Source organism: Rhagoletis pomonella, unplaced genomic scaffold (assembly GCF_013731165.1).
Source record: "Rhagoletis pomonella isolate Grant_MI unplaced genomic scaffold, Rhpom_1.0 Rhpom_scaffold_00013, whole genome shotgun sequence".
In the NCBI taxonomy this organism is placed as follows: Eukaryota; Metazoa; Arthropoda; class Insecta; order Diptera; family Tephritidae; genus Rhagoletis; species Rhagoletis pomonella.
The window spans coordinates 9,891,585-9,909,253 of record NW_023458567.1 but is presented as its reverse complement, the minus strand read 5'-3'; the positions used below and the strand labels follow the sequence as shown (position 1 = coordinate 9,909,253).

The 17,669-nt window shown below is 38.1% G+C and overlaps 1 protein-coding gene and 1 long non-coding RNA gene across 3 annotated transcripts in view; one reads left to right on the top strand and one right to left on the bottom strand.

The window, feature by feature from the left end:
* The first annotated feature begins 385 nt into the window (after positions 1-385).
* The window catches only part of LOC118748756, a 27,042-nt gene continuing 9,758 nt past the window's right edge, over positions 386-17,669 (top strand). Inside the window, exon 1 of one of the 2 annotated variants that reach the window (XR_004994090.1) lies at positions 386-1,391. This is a non-coding gene — a long non-coding RNA (uncharacterized LOC118748756). Of the gene's footprint in view, positions 1,392-7,265; positions 7,330-17,669 lie in introns of those variants that run through there. The other variant, XR_004994089.1, reaches the window with a different exon arrangement.
* LOC118748753 (pyruvate dehydrogenase phosphatase regulatory subunit, mitochondrial) lies at positions 10,257-15,838 on the bottom strand. Its single transcript, XM_036483406.1, has 7 exons — positions 14,554-15,838; positions 13,912-14,484; positions 12,841-13,138; positions 12,557-12,770; positions 12,351-12,504; positions 12,175-12,290; positions 10,257-12,107 (listed from the first exon to the last, which is right to left on the bottom strand). The coding sequence occupies exons 1-7, from the start codon at positions 15,545-15,547 to the stop codon at positions 11,667-11,669; spliced, it is 2,790 nt and encodes a 929-aa protein (XP_036339299.1). The 5' UTR covers positions 15,548-15,838; the 3' UTR covers positions 10,257-11,666.

Here is a 17,669-nt window from a genome sequence, read left to right as displayed (position 1 = left end):
AATCACTAGTGGTCATGGTGAGGTTAGGAGGTTCTGGAAGTCTATCCGTGGGTAGCTCACGTGTCGCATTCCGATTTTAACACGTTGGCTTGCCTAGCGTACCATTTGCCTTGAGTCAGAGACGATCCTGATAAACCTTACAGAGTAACCACGTCCAGTCGTGTTTCAATAATTTTTAACTCATCCCCGAAGGGCACTTAGTGTTTGCTCTGCTGAATTTTTATGGGCTGAGGATTATATGCATTTTATGATCGCTTCCTTTTTACTCCTTTGTCCGACTATCCGCTGCCAATTTCCAGGTTGCTCTAGTTTTCATCCATCTAATTTTTTTAACGCGGAGAAGGTATTCCTTTTCTTTTGCCGATAGACCGAACTCATCCTGCATCGCCAGGTGCATTCGATGGAACTAGAGATTCCACGAATCTCTACCTCGAACACTCCAAGACTTGTCTGATCATAATGGGAAAAATGGTATATCATGCTCTCAACCGGAAATTTTGGGTCTCAAACGAAAGAAGACTTTACCATTTACCCAGTGCACATTTGCATAAAATAGCCTTTGTATAAGGCCTACGTTTTGAGCGTCACTGACTTAGTTCAAAAAAGGTCTTGTTTGCAAGAGGTTTGCCTATTTTTGTAGTGAAAAGTTGATTATGTACTTACTTTGAATTTTTTTCTACTTTTTTTTTTTTAAATAGTGACTTAGTTTTAAAATCAATAATCAAATGCCCACCGCTGAAATTGCGGCCACTCACGCAATGTCAAACGATAAGAATAATGGAGTAAAAGCCATATAACAGATACCGTTAAATGAAGTCAAGAAAATCAAGCTAGTATCAGTTACAACAGCAACGAAGAAGTACGAAATGCGAAATTGCATGACCATTAAGATTTTACCTTAATGAGTACAAAAGAACTCGTATTCAAGCTTTAAACGGTTCGAGTTATGCCACAAACGAGAAGCGTGAAAGGGCTTCCGCGGACGAGATGACCTCTTCTCGAACACACGAACAGAATATGTAGCAGCATTGTGCAAATTGCAGCAATGAAAATAGAGAAGAGCGACATAGTCAGAGAAAAAATGAGGGAGGAAGAAGAGAGAGCACTCCTGGCGCGCATGAACGAGTAAAAACATGCAGCAATGAATTGCAAGTATTCAGACTATTTTTATTGTTGTTGCTGTGAAAATTGCATATAAATTATAGTTGCTGCAAAAGTTGTTGGTACTATAGCTTCAGCTGCTGCTGCTGATACCGCATACCAACCGACTACAACTACAACCAAGTACAAGTTCATCTACCCTAGAATGTCAACAATAGCATGAGCAACAACACGAAACTAACAGAGGCATCGGACGAATAAAGAATGAAATCGTTTTGCCACACATGTATGTACGTATGTCTGTACGCCACAAAGTACTTCGTGGTTACGAAATCAACAATAAATAGTTATGTATGTAGAACAACTGGCAGGCGTACAGCAGCAATTAATTGTCGCTCGGTGCGTAGTTTAGCAATTTGAGAAAATGGTTGTTGTTTTTAACTCTGTTCATTCAATTTATAGCCAGCAACTTCTGTCAATTTGCTGCTATAGTTTGTGTCATGTTGCATCAGGTTTTCTTTTTGTTGGAGATCCATCTGTTACTTAATTAGTTGCAATACTTTTTTTATTTTGTTGTGTTTATTCGAAGGCTTGTTAACTTAAGCTATTAGAATACAAAATAAGCGGAGTTTTTGCTTCTTTTTTTTTGAAGTAGCATTTCGTGTAGATTGGAGTATTGGCGTTGGTCATGAAGAGACTCGAGGATATGGAGTCCGCATAGCTGTGACATAAGTCATTCGTAGAATATCTCACTCGCTTGTCGTGTATCTCGATTATATGGTGAGGTGTGTGAACTACATTTTCTTATTTGGCGCTGATGCCGTTTGCCGGTTTGGGCTGAGACCAAAAAATCATCCGAGACATTTTCCAGACCAATCAAACAACTTATTATAAAATTGGAGAAAGAAAACTTAAGAAGTAAAAAAACTACAGGTACCTGCCCTTTCAATAGAGTTTGGTGAATGTTAGCTCATCTGCGGAATAGTACCTCTATGTTCAGAGATCTTGGTTCCTTGACCTTGTTATCTAGACACTTTTAGTTCAGTGGATACTTCTAGGGGTATACTCTAAGTCTTACAAAGATTTGAACTGTGCACAGTTTGCACGGTTAGCAAAACTGGTTATACGGTGCAGTCCATGCACGAAGCAAAGGTCTTGCAAGACTTAGAGAATACCCCTACTGAGTTAAGTGAATGCCAGCTCATTTGCGACGCAGCTGTTACGAACGGTTCTATGAACTGGAGTTTTCAATAAGTCAAAGTACCCATAGAGCTTAGGATAAAGTTCAAACTGATGTTGTTATTGTAGCGGCTATTTAACTCTGCCTAGAGTCGATTAATCCCTCAATCCTTGGCGTACAGTTTCGATTGTGTCAGACCAGAGAGAGAGACGCTAGTTGAGTTGGGTTGAGGTGAAGACGTAGTTAGTATCTTGTGGGGAATATGCCGGACATTGTGTGCGTCCGGTTCTAGTCTAGATAGAGCTTATGTATAGCATATCTATAGTATCCAGAACGTACTTGAGCCAGAGTAACGCCCGTTTCTTTGCAGCTGACGCTCTTCCTATGAAGTTGATGGCGATTGAATACCGATAACGACATGCTAGGGAGGGTGGTGAATGTCGTTTTTTGCCTGTGTATATAGTGCCGAGTCCAGTGGTTGTACCTCTGTTGTAAAAAATTTTGTGGACTTCTCTCACAAAACCTCAATTCCTTTGCTTCTTTTGCTTTGTTTGTCCTGTTATTTCAATTCCCTTTTCAGTCATATTGCGCTGTGGCTTATACTCGCACCTCTTTTTTACTATACCTGTTGTCCTTTTCATCATACGCATACAAACATATGTAATGAGTTTTGTTCCCATTGTGAGTACGTGCAAAATTCTGTATACAGTCATAATGCCACCCTTTCCACCCACAATCCACAAAAAGTGACAGTCAACCCCATTTTGGCACCGGAAATGCAGCTTAAAACAGCGCATGCGCATGCCCGAAAAAAAAGGGGGTAAGAGATGCCTGAACAAAGAAGGTGGTTGCTCTACAAGTAGAGAAATCTTTGCATGCCAAGTGTGTTGTTATTGTATTTCGCTGTTCTCGTTACTTTGCAGCTTTCGTTGCGTTCAGCTGCGGTGGAAATATCGATCGGTTGCCTTTTTTCTACATGTTTCTGGTTGCTTTGTATACATACGAATTTTCGATTTGTACGTATTCGCGTAAAAAGTTGGCCATGGTCTGGGACAGTTTATGAGCTGTAACTTACATATATGTCCATATGTATGTATATACTGGTAGAAATGCGGTGCAAAAAAAGCGAGCTTACGCTAATGCAGAGCGCGTGCGAGTTGTACATAGAAATATTTCTTTAGACATACCGTATGTATATACAATGGTACATAGGCTTCTTTGGGGGTTGCACAAGGGGTGCGTTTGAATAAAGTAAAGCAAGTAAAACATCTCCAAAAATGCTTTGTAAACGTTACCGAATTTGTGAGTTCCGAATAAGAATTCTATGTAAGTCCGGTACTTAAACCGAACGGTCACTGACTTGCAACAGAGCCATTTTTGGGCACGAGCCATCCGCCTAAAACCACAGGACCTAACTCTTTACAAAAAGGCTACTAATGAATTATCGTGGGACACAAACTTCCCCTTAACAAATTCTCGTCCTGTGAATACCATTATCGAAGTTCAAATATCACTTATCGCAAGCAAACCGCCTTTAGCTGCCTTGTGAGGCCCAAGTATGTAACTCTGGTGAATTTATGGTCTTGATCGCCCAACACAGGATGTGCGGCTATTGAAGGGGTTACAAGTAAACTCACTCAGCTAACCTCCTCACCCATTAATTACACCCCGCCGAAACAACTTTGGGCTTACTATTACCTTGATGACGACGAATGATAGACAGACCCTCATCTAAGCAGGGCCGAGTAATGCCAAAGGAAATAAAGAGAGTATTCTTGTTACCTACAAAGCTATCGGCCGGCCTTCATCAAACTGCTAGTCGCTAAGAGTCTACCTTGCAACCATCAACCGCAGTCCCGACACAGTGCTGATAAAGCGCCCCAATATCATCTTTACCGACGAAATTGGACATGCAGGCGGCATTCCACATACTCAATCCATCTGACAGCCAAGCGAAAAACGCGGTATCCTGGAGTTTGGGCTGAAGAAGTCGCGGGGACAAGATGCCTAAACTGCCAAACAAACTGATATAACAACAATATCCGTAACAGTGAGATAGTGGCCAACGTGGATGGAAGCAGTCCACAATGCTTTAGGTGTTTGGGTTTAGGTGCATGCGAAGAGGTTTTGACGCAAGCTAGGCAGGTGTTTCCTCTTCTAAATGAAATCGAAACAGATAGCTATTAAGTCTATGGCACTACCTGCAAGGAAACTGTGTCAAGCAGTTCTGCTTGCTCAATGCCGATGGGTCGGCGCGCGATGTTGTCGATGCGGCTACTGCGTCTTATCTTGACGCTGTGGCCATGAAGGTCATTTAGCTTCTTTCTTTACGGATAGTCTATGTTTTGCTCGATGGCCTTTCTCCAGTCTTACCAGTGGCTAATCACTTGTCAGGAGAATGAAACATTTCGCGCTTTGGTTGGGTAGTACCCACCAAGAACTGATTCGATCGCATGATTTTACGCTTTCTTATTTCCAAGATCTAGCTTTCGTTGTGGACCAAGGACGATCAATACACAACCCCACCAATAAAAACCAAATATTATATAAGTGATTGACTACTGATCCACACAACCCACTTCAAATTTCTACACCAATCGCACAATTCCGAAACGGAAATGACTTTGTCGCGCCGTCAGCACCTCTAGCGGCATGAGAATGCGTCGACGGTACCAGCAAACATTTGCCAACTCTCAACTTTTGACGTATGTAAGTAAATACGGCAATACTCGCAGTTCTATAGGTAGTTCCTGGCCACAGGGGTATAGAAGGTAATGAGATGGAGAACTGTGTCACAAGAGAGGCGGCAGCTATCACTCCCTGAGCCGTTCCTGGCAGTTAGTCCTAATACTTTTGAGTAAGAGCTCAGGAAGTAGAGAAACGCACTAAGGGATCTAAGCTGGCGTGGCTCAGTAGGACTGCGGCAGGCAAAAAGTCTGCTGACAGAGTACAATAATAAGAGGTTCCAAAATTTAATTAACCTTTCAATGGATTAACTTAGGATACTACTGCAGACTAAGCGGGCTTCTGTATAAGCTGATGTATGTCAGTTCTGCGACTTGACCAGTGAGACACTACTAAATATTTTTATCGAGAGTGAGGCCATCTGCAGATGACGTGAGAGAAGTCAAGGCTCGAAGAGGCCACAGCTTGAGCACATTTACTGCATATAAGAAGTATTGTGATGAGGAGAGGTCACAATAGATCACTAGGTCGCGGTGCATACCTCATTTTTAAGTACCGAGCTTTGCCCAGAGGGCATATACTTTTTAAAGTATTCAAGATTTTGATAGCTTTAAAAAATATTTTGTAAATAAACAAAAAAAAAAAATTATTTCGATATCTATAAAGTAAACTACTTATTCTAAAATTTAGGCGGCAACCCTATTCTGGAATACGCTGGAATGAATGGTACACATCTTGAGCGTATACGTACTATGTATACATAAAAAAATGTTGATTGAAATTAACAGAATAAAAATTTGTATTACACAGAAGCGTGGCAACCCTGATGAAAATATATTCTGACCGAAATTCTCAACAATACCTTTCATTTGATATCCGTATTGCGATGTTTTAGATAAATTGTGTTTCGAAATTGTGTGAATCGAAAATAAGTGGCAACCTTACACTATTATCCTAAGAGATAACATTTTGTATATAGGGAAAGCATTGTTTAAGAACCTTCTCTTGGTACCTACGAATAGTAATATTTTACCTTTTTTCTAAACAAGAAATTCAATAAATATGTGATTCAAAATAGCTGGCAACCTTATCAAAAATAATTTCGATTTAGGGATCTTTAAAATGCCTTGCATTTATTACTACGTTTATGCGATAGAATTCATGAATTCAAAAATGGTCCCGTTTATGCATAGTTCGCGAATTCATGAAATAAAGTGCCTTGAAAAAGTGCCAATACGCTGGCGAGAAACTAAACAGTAGGGTTGTGACTTTTTTGGCCTCCTTTTGAATTTGCAGAAGTCGTTGGTACCAGGCAATGAACCATATTATATTTAAATAGATTATAATCTATTTTCAGTTTATTCAATTAGAATTTATTTTATATTTCAACGATTCCACATAACTTTTCCAGTGTTTTAAATCCTGGTTATGTCACTCAATCTTTTAATCGAAAAACATCATAACCTTAATAAACAGCTGTTTGTGATACGTGGCGTTGCCGGACTTGCACTTCACGATTTCATGAAATGATTCCGGATTCATGGTTAACTTTCGTGTATAACTGAATTCATGAAATGGTGTTTATGCAGTCAATTTTAAACCAAATTCATGAAATGAATTCGTGAATTAGCCTACGCATAAACGTAGTATATGATGTTTTAATCAATTTGTAACTAATTTCGAATAGGTGGCAACCTTATACGAGTCTTCTCGGAGATAATGCCTATTCCGATAACCTTAAAATCCAAAACATTATCTGTGTACAAAACTTCATCAAATTGGTTAGAGCCGTTTCCGAGAACCCTATGGATATATATGTATATATACAAGAATTGCTCGTTTATTGTAATACATATCTATGTACATCTATCTATAGCCGGTAAAAACAGACGTATGATTTTTCTTTACATACATTCTTGACATTCTTCAATGTGGTGTGTCTACGTTACGTCTGTCGTTACCTACGCATACTTTTGCGGCATTGACGTACAAGTGCCTCTTCAAACAACGCAATGCCTGTGTTTGACACTTTAACCGTAGCTTGAGTTACGAAAATCAAAATCAAAATGCTCTTCCGTTCTGGCAGCACTTCCTGTATTCAACGGTCAAAAAGTCAGCTGACTATTCAAACAACCCTGCGTCGGCAGTGTAGAGAATTTTTATCAGTGATCATTGCAAATGAAATGTGAAATAAAAGGATAAAGGCTCGTAATTTCATACTACATATATATATTTATGTACGTACATAAATTGTGATCCCCATGAAGTGCATACAACAATAAATAGTTTGTGTATGCATGTAAAAGCAAATTCATTGTTCATCGGAGGGAGTGTCTGCGCTATGTATGTACATACATATGTAAGTATGTGACTTTTATGTTGACTACGTGCCTTCCCTTAAGCAACACTCTATTTATAGGCAAGTAAGTATGTATTTGCCTGCCTGTCTGCCCGCCTCCCCTTTTTTGATGACTTCGTGCACGTATGTACATACATATGCAACTTACCGAAGGTTCCGTATAAATTGTACACCCTGCTTTTTTGGCGCGTATTCCATCGCCTTTGAATTTTACATTATGTAAACAAATAGGTAAATGTTTATTTACAATTATGCCATGTAAATACAAATGGTGGCGCGCATGTGGATTCTCAGGTCGCTGAGCTAAACGAGCAGTGTATGTATATACAAACATTATATGTATATACATATGTATGTTCATGTACGAGTGGCTGGCTGACCTGCCTGTCTACCTCATTGCCATTAGCTGGGTGGGTGGGGTAGCGCCTGTTTCGCTTCGTTGGTGTAGAGAATTTTTCCGGGTCTGCTAACAGAGGCTGCGTGCAAAAGTTCATGTATGAATACATACAGAGCCACATAATTTTGTGTATACTGTGTACATACTAGAACTAAATTTTTTTTAAATATAATTTTCCTTGTTTGTACCTACCTATGAATATTTGGTGCATTCACCGCTGTTGCTATCTGTTACGCTGCTTGCAGTGACGCGTCAAAATAGGACAGGGGCACTTGTGGCACAAGGATTTGTAGTGGAGGCTGTATGTTGTGCTTTATGGACATATGTACATATGAACAAATTGAGTGGCCTATGCATACATAAATACAGTTATAGATACATAAAATAATCGGTGCACACCAATTTATGTATACCCATGTAGAAAGGCTGTAATTGATTGAGTTAACGTTTTCCCAGGGATATCGTAAGCTTCAATATTTGCGTGCCCTTGTTCTGCTTGCATATACAAATTTTCATACATACATACATACATATCTGTTTTGGGGTAGTTGTCGCCTATATAGTACATAGTGGAGGTTTCCGCGACAGTCAAACCTACTTTAAAGGAACGACCCAGATTCAGTACATCCGGTCAAGGACTCTTGGTTTATCGAAAGGGGATGTTTTGCTCTTGTTAAAACACATATGTACAATAGGTTTTTGAATAATTATGGCGCTTATTATTGTATACATCCATCATTTTTTACCTATTTTTTGTAAGCATTAAATGACAAAAGTACAGCTCTTCCTATTTCGAATTCAAAAACTACCTTCTGAAAATTGAGTTCGAAAATTGTTTGTTCGTAATAAAAAAAAATATTAAAGCTCGAAATGCGCACATGCTAATCTCAAAACTTTGGTTACTATTTGATTTTAGCCTTGCTTACTTAAAAAAAAAAAAATATCTATTTTAATTTCAGTAATTTTTGCAAAAAAAAATGATTTTTGAAATTTGAAATCAACTTTAAAAGTCTCCAGTAACTTACTTTCCGGTCTAAAAACTCCACATAAAATATTTGTTGTTCAAAAAACATTTCGAACACGAGTTGGAAAATTCGAAATCATCGCCAAAAAGCTGCAACATTTCTCGCTGATTTAAAAATTCCATACCAAACTAAATTTGTCTCAAAACTATGTCTTAAGCTATGGCTGTTATAAATTATGCACTTTTTAATCATTTTTATTTTGAATGTATGTAAGAAAATGCGTTAAAAAAATTGCCAAAAATCAACGCGATTTTTAGCAACTTAAAACTTACACTTTATTCTACTAAACTTTAATGGGCTATAAAACTGCATACTCGAAAAAAATCTGATTAAAGAATTGAAAATTTAGATGCAATTTTGCAAAATTTTTATAATGTTTGCACAAAGTTTGAAATAAAAACGTATGTGTTTTTTTTAGAGGAGCTGTAATATACAAAAAAAATAATAAGTTTTAAATAAACGAGAGAGAAATAGGCAATATTTTAGATGTCGTGTCCCTATTTATTTTTCCACCACTGTATGTACATACATACATATAGCAAAAATTATTTTCATTTAAAGAAATGCAGTATCGTGCGGTTCCGCTAAAGCATAGTGCATATTTTAAGGCGTAGTAATAATAATGCGGTTGTTTAATATTTAACTACTTCCGGGGGGTAGATTCCTAGACTAGTTTTGCTAATTCTGTGTTCTTTGTCCAGCCTAGTTTTTGCATATCCTATGTCTGGACAAACAAGATTATGAAATGATAAAAGCGTGGTTATAAAATAGCCAAATTTCGAATATTGAAACACCGCAGAAAGTTTGCAAAGTTATTAAGTTGCTGCTTGTTAGTAGTGAGCATTTGATGGATTAAAATTTATTTTGAAATATATATATTTTTTTTTTAATTGCAATTAATTTCGCAGGCAAAATTATCGCAAAGAGGCTGTAATATTTTTTCTTGTTGTTATATAGTTACGGTATGAAATCAAAATGAGGCTAAAACGATTTTCAAGCTTGAGTTCGAAAATTCGAACATACACAAAAATGTTTATAATTAATGTTTTTAGCCTTGAATGGGACTTCTATTCATTATAGAAGTACTTTTTGGCACCAGTGCTGAGTAAACAACAAATAAAATTACAAACATACCATACATATGGATTAAAAAAAGTTTAGTATTTGAGTAGTGCCAAAGGGATTAAAACATAGTTAAGGGATTTGATGAATTTCTAAATTTTAATAATGAAAACAATTTATATTCAAGTTTGGAAATTCGAACTCTAACTTTGCACAATTTTTAGAGACCTACTACATTTTTTGTATGCATTAGCAGAAACGTTCTCTTTAAATTGATTTGGAAGTATTTTTTTTTCATTGATAAAAGTAAAGTTCGAATGTTGCCTAAAAAATTCTACTTTTTGGTCTAATAATTTATCTCTTAAGCACAATTAGTACAAAAAGCGTTTCGAACCGAAGTTCGAAATATCGAACATACACAAAAAAAAAACGTATTTCTTATTTTCAGCCTAGTTTTAGGCTGTTATTAATCATAGAGTGACTTTTTCGCAATAGCGATGAGTTAACAACATAATCGAATCCTTAAAACATCGAAATTTATTGGCATGGTTCCAAATGGGTTTTAGTACATACATACATAATTTAATGGACTTAATTTTATAACTAATTCAACGTTTTCAAATCCTGATGCTTTGAGAAAAATAAGTAATCCCTATTTTACTTTTTCTATAAATTGTATTACAATTTTTATTTCAAAATTACAATTGAGCAGATAGGGGCTATACATATAAACATTTTATTATTTTTTATCTATCAATATGATTATATTAATGGTTGGTAGGATTTTCGAATAAATTGAGGTGTAAAAATTATATTATATTTGTAAATTTTGTAAGATTTTTTTTTTAATTTTTGTAGCTTGCCAAAAGCCAGCAAGTTAATTGCGTCTAATCGAGGTATGTATATTTTTTAGCGTTAATTTACGAAAATCCCCTTAAAGAGCTTTTTAAAACTTTTATCTTTATATGAATTATAGCATTAATATCGGTTTTATTCTCTTTGCTAATATACAACTAAAGGACACTTGCTTTGATTTCTTTTATTTTTAGATGTTTTTTTTTGTTTTCTTTCATATTACATTTCTGATTAATTGAGCCGAAGTATTTAAAATTTTTTTAATGAGTTATATCCAATTTGAGACTATATAAGATTTAGAAAAAAATTTTACATTAGTATTTGATAAATGCAATGCGCGTAGCAGACTTTTTCAGTTCAAACAGGGGTTAAATTTCTTTTAAGTATTTCATAATTAAATATTCACATACTATGTATGGATGCACATACATGCATACATAGGTACATATCTGTCGACTGTTGACAAAAAAACCTCTGTGCTTTCTGCAGGTTGAAATTTAGATTAAATTATAAGGAACTTTCCATTAAAAATTTGACATTTTTATTTAACTTTCATTAAGATATCATCTTGAACTACTCCTAATAATAACTAAACATAAAAATATCATTCGAGAACTTAATCAATTGTTTTAAATTTGAATTATTATAAATTTGAAGAGAAAATGACCTCACTCGAGAGAAGTTGTTTTGACAAAAGTCCACAGATACATATGTAGGTGGTTAGTTCGAACAATTGTTTAAGTATATAATTGATGTATAACATTTGAGATTTTTAAATATCAATGCGATTTCGTAAATATAATATTCAACATAGAACTATAAGGAGCAATCCACGATAAACTAAGCAAAATATATCACTAATAATTCCTAACTAAATTTACAAAGAAAAAATTTTCAATAATAACTAAATCGATTTTAAAGAAATCATAACTATAAATTAACGTGATGTAATAAATTAATATGCAATTACGCTCCTCATCGCAATTGCCTCCACCTTTCGCCTCAGTACTTCGTCTCATAAGACAACAAATCCGCCTGCCCCTGTTTGTCGCGCGTCGCATGATATGCCTCACGCTCTTTGTCAGGGAATTTCGTTGGCAAATTGGGAGAATGCAAATTGACCTTCGCTTCGAAACGCATACCCGCCACTTCCACCTCATAGTGACCCGAGAGTATGAAATCATTCGTAACCGGCAGCTCGGTACCATCTTCAGCGAAATTACGTACAAAGCCGAGACAAACTTGCTTCTTAAATGTGAAGCCATAGCCGGTGGTGGTGGTCATGCCCACATATTTGCCATCGCGATAAATGGGTTCACCGCCCCAGCACCACAAATCCACTTCGTGATCGTGATCGTTAAGTAATAGCTGTACATACATGCGCTTGACGCCCTCTTCGCGTTGTTTGAGCAGTGCTTCGCGGCCAATGAAGTTAATGGGTTTCTAAAAAGGAGAAAACGTGATGGTGCAGGGAATCTTGCTGAGCCTCTGTATGTTTATATGTACTTACATTCAATTTGACACGCCAGCTGCGACCGCATTCCATCGGTGTGGTAAATGTATCCAGGTCTTGGCCCCAGAAGGCATAGAATTTTTCAATGCGCAATGTGCGTGTGGCATAGTAGCCTGTAAACGAAAGGGTTAATTGATATTTTCTACCTTATTATGAGAAAAGTAATTTCCTACCCGCATGGTGTATGCCGAATTTTTGACCAGCCTGATAGAGGCGCGTGTACACATGCAACGCGAATTCATTTGGTATATACAAAACATAACCCAATTCGCCGGTGTGTGTGATATTGAGTACACGTATGCCATTAGCTAAGCCCACATCGAGCTCCTGCATAAAAAATTAGTTAATAATTGGCGCTTACATCCCCATGAACACTCACTTTATATGTGAAGAATGGAAAATTCTTCGGCGTTAAATCAATATCAGTCAATTCGGAGAGCAAAATGCGCGTGTATGGACCGAGTATACAAATAGCGGTGTACATTGATGTGACATCAGCCACATTTACGCCGGATCTCAAATGATTTGGCATATGTCTACGTATCCAGGTAATAGAGCGTGTTTGTTGCACCGTCGGCGCAATCATCATGTAGCTGGAAATGAAAAAAAAAAAAATATAATAATATATTTCCTTTGCATTTTTTTTGACCACCTGCTACTCACTGCCGCTCGGAGAGCCGCGCTAACGAACAATCATTCTCATAGCCACCCAAATGGTTCTGCATGCCCGTGTGTATAATTGAACCCACCGGCACATCGACATCATTGGAGCAGAGATATTGCAATAAATCGACTACTTCACGTCCCTTCGACCATAGATCGTATTTGGTAAACGAACTATAGTCGGCGATGCCGATACGCTCACGACAGGCATTGTACTCGTTGGCGACATGATCGAACCAGGGCGGCTTGCCGAAAGTTTTCGTTTCGGCGGTGCGAAATCGAGTGATACCAAACTCATCTGAAAGAGAAGGGGATTTTCTTGATCAATATGAAAACTGATTTACAGCTGCGATCAACTAATTAGCTCCGAAATTAAAATGATATTGTTTGTTTATTTTTGATAAATTTCATTTAAAATATAATCCAATCAAAATCCAATCCAAAACATAAACCACATAAATAGGAATTTCAAAGCTTGCACAAATTTCTAAAAAAATAATCAAACTTTATGAAATTTTTATCAAAATTTCCAAATTTTTAATTAGAGTATTTAGAAAATTTCCGGAGATGCAGTTTTGTAGCCTATTTAATTTTAGTTTGATAAAGTGCATGTTTCAAGTCGCTAAGAATTACCGTTAATATTTTTTTGAATTCATTTTGTGGAGGGTGGTGCGGATTCTTTTCTCATAAAAATAGATTTTGATCATATGCTATATGGAAAAAATGCGCAATACCCTCCACAAAAAAAAAATTAAATGGGCTACAAAACTGCTTGCCAGAAAGTTTTCTAAATATTCTTATTAAAACTTTTGAAAAATTTACGAATATTTTTTAAAGTTTGATTAATTTTTTTAGATTGGTGCAAGCTTTGAAACTTTTGAGGTGGACCCATCATTCTATGTAGTTCTGAACTTTTTCTTCCATTCCGTAAGAAAACTAAAACGATGAATCCGTCTTTATTTATGTGGGTCTTGGTATAGATTATTAGTTGATCGCAGCTGTAAATGCCAGTTCCAATAAAATTATTTTTGTATGCATTGTTTACTAACTCACTACTGCAATCTGACTCACCCTTCATGTCATTCGGATCGAAATAGTTCGGTCGCTCATAGCCCATTGTCTGTCCAAATACCGCGCCAGCTTCTTTGAGCGCCGGATAGATTGGCGACATGCGCAAATTGCGTCCCGTTTGAAACTCACTGAATGGATAGTTGATTTCGAAGTGTTTGCCGGGCACCTCTTTACAGCGATCGCGTAAAAATTTTCGATTATTATGCAGTCCCAAAAATCGGCTAATGTCCAGGATATGTAGATCCACAAACGTTGACTGTTTCACTATTAAATCAGCAATAGCGCGCCCAATGCCGCCTGCAGCTGATACGCCTATGGTTTTCATGCCCGCCGACACAAAGTAATTTTGTATTTCGGGCGCTTCACCCAAAATCCATTTGCAATCTGGCGAGAATGCTTCCAATGAGTTAGTAAGTCTATCCAGTTTTGACGACTTGAGCAAAGGCACGCGGTGTAGTAGCTCGTCGAGCAAGCCGTGGAAGTGATCCCAGTCTGGTGGCAGCTGACGTTCCCTCTGCAGCAGTGGTATGCCCCCATCTTCGTAGAGCATTTTTGCCTCGCGCTCAAAGCCGCCTAGTAGAAAATTAAATCATTATCAATTATTCTACATAGCCGGTACCTATATTAATTTCTGCCACTCACCGGCCAATATGCGCCCATTCTTTTCACGGAAATACACGCCACCGTCGTAGTCACGCACAAAAGGCGTCATCGGATCGAGTCCTTCAATCTGTTTCGTGTGCAGATAATGATGCTCCACCGCTTTTAGTGGCACCTTAACTTTCGGCGTTGACAGAGTACCCACCCCACGTGCCCAGAAACCCGCACAATTGACAAAATAGTCGCAGAGCACATCACCCGCTGAGGTTTCGATGCCGGTTACTTTACCATGTGCGCTGTTAATCTTCAATACCGCACAATGCTCCACTACCTGTACGCCCAAGCGTCGCGCTTCATCAATAAACGAGTTGCAAACTTGCTTTGGATCGCAAACACCATCTTCAGGTATCCATAAACCACCTGCTAGATCGCTCGTCTCAATCATCGGGCAGTGCTCCTTACATTCGTCGGCGGTCAATATCTCACAGTTGATACCCCAAGCGCGCCCTTGTGAGCGCATGCGATGGAATACGGTCATGCGATCGAAAGTGCGTGCTAAATTTAGGCTGCCCACTTGCTGCCAACCCGTGGGCAGTCCTTGCACCGTCAATGATTTAACCAAGTCTATTGAGTACTCAGCTAGTCGCAATTCCGAGTAGCTTGGCTCAAAGCGGCCTGCCAAACCGCTAGCAGCCCAAGGATTACCGCTACCTACTTTGTCCTGCTCAATTAGGATAGTGTCTTTGCCCCAGCCCTGCAGTGCCAGATGATAGGCTACTGATGCACCCACAGTGCCACCGCCACATATAACGACACGAGCTTGTTCAGGCAAGTTGACATCGGATGCAGTACCTTCAGGCTCGTGCGGTTTGAACTTACGTTTTCGCAGCACATTGGCTTGTGCCGGTTCACCAGCGTCGGCAGTTTGCTGTTGCAGCGCGCACAGATTGATGGACAGTGGAGAGTGTGACGCTAGCAGCTGCTGGAATCGCCAGATATTTGGAACGACGCCGGTTCCGCGGCGTAAATGTAGCATGGTGCTTGGAGGGGGGTTTGGCGTCGATACCCTTTGCGTCGATGTGTTTGGTTTTATAAAGCAAGACGCAAATAAGTAGATCACATTTGTTGCTTCTCGCCTGCGGATGCACGAAATGGTTTTATAAAGCAAGACGCAAATAAGTAGATCACATTTGTTGCTTCTCGCCTGCGGATGCACGAAATTTTCCAGAAATTCACAGCTGACCTGCTTTTTTTAATTTGAATTTCTATACAAAAATAGAAACATATAACAACTTTTCAATTATGTATTTGGAAATGTTCTGTATAATTTATTTTTAGCAAAAATCACAGCTGATAGGCAATTAGACGTGTTTTGACAGCGCATCAACAAAAACAGAGAGGAAAATAACAGAGTACAAAACAGAGAGAAATGTGATACCGGTGATAAGTGTTGCCAGAGTTATTCTATCGGTTAATGTTAGATTAAACGCCAAATTCCTACAACTTCCAGCATACTGCTGGTAATGAATTTTATTTTTACACGATAAAGTCATAATTTCTGAGAACGTGAATGATATCTGTTTGGGATCCCGCGTTCAGTCATGATCAAATTACACAAGATCTGACAAGATGAAATACCAAATGCCAAATTGTGGACAAATGACGCTTACGACAAAATTTTACTAAATAAAATCCTTTATAAACTAAACTAATTAACAATAAACATCAAAAATTAAATCATTTAAGAATTTAGGGAACTAGTAACATTTTCAGAGACTTTGGAGAAATTCTATCCTCGCGTTTTTGAAAAATTGCATTCTCCCGATTTCCCACAACCTGCCGAAATAAACACACGACAATCTTTTACCCAGGCGACGACATATAGAAACATCTCTACTAACCAGCCGTCTTCACCGGCTTGAAAATCTCGCTTGCGTTATACTTTTTTCATCTCACGAGCGAGATTTTCGTTGACTGGGCATTTCATTTGTAAAATGTCGCCAAAGAAGAAGGTTCGACCATTGCAGGCTAAATTTGTATTTGTCGCCAAAATAAATGGTGTTGCTACTCTGAAGAATTCTGAGAAATGAAAACAATAACTGTCAAACAACAAAAATGGCTGTTGAAAGCAAGCGAGAGCTCGCAAAACACTCGGTATGTAAGAAAAAGTATGCGGTTACACAACTATATACCGGTACTTAACAAGAATGTCAGATTAATCACAGATATTTTTCATGTTTTATTCAGCACTTTCGGCCGCCGCTGTGGTGTAGTGGTAAGCAGTGCGCGCTTTCACTCATCAGCACCTTGGTTCAAGCCCTGATCAAAGCAACATCCCAAAAAATATAGAAAAAGGTTTTTTCTTAACAACGGTCGTCCCTCGGCAGGCAATGGCAAAGCGCCGAGTGTAATTCTGCCATGAAAAACAGCATATCATAAAAACACAATCGCCGTTCGGAGTCGGCATAAAACTGTAGGTCCCTCCGATTTGTGTGACAACATCAAGGCGCACGCCACAAGTCGGAGGAGAAGCTCGGCCAAACACTAACATATGTGTAAGCGCCAAACTATTATAATTATATATTCAACACTTTTATAATGTTATTCAAATTCGGCAAAAAAATGTGTCCCACGGCAACACTCGATTGGTTTGACAAAACTTGCAACAAATATGAAAATTGCTAGTGCAGCACGTGCAAGCTGAAATTATTTCTCGAAAGCGATTTGCGTTATTTCAGTTGCAGTTACACCTTGCAATTTTTATTTCCGAAAGTGATTTCTGCAAATCTGCAAAAAGGACTTTTATTTTTTTATTTTGAGTCATATTTTTGATTTCTGTTTGGAATCCCGCGCTAAGTATAAAAAGAACCTAACGAATTATTGAGAAGTTAGGATTTCTAATAAAACTGGTATATTAAGCCCCGACACACTAGTCTGTAACACACTTAGAAATATCTACTAACCGGCCGTTTTCACTTGCTTGAAAATCTCGCTGAAGACGCTCGTTTACATAACTATTGGGGTGTTCACAGTTCGTTCCAAATTGTGTCTGAAAATGTAGACGTCTACATTTTGAGACATCTTTAGCATCAAACTGTGAGCACCCCTTTCTAGCAGTCGTCGCAAAATCGTCTCAAAACTTTGCTGGTGTTGCCAGA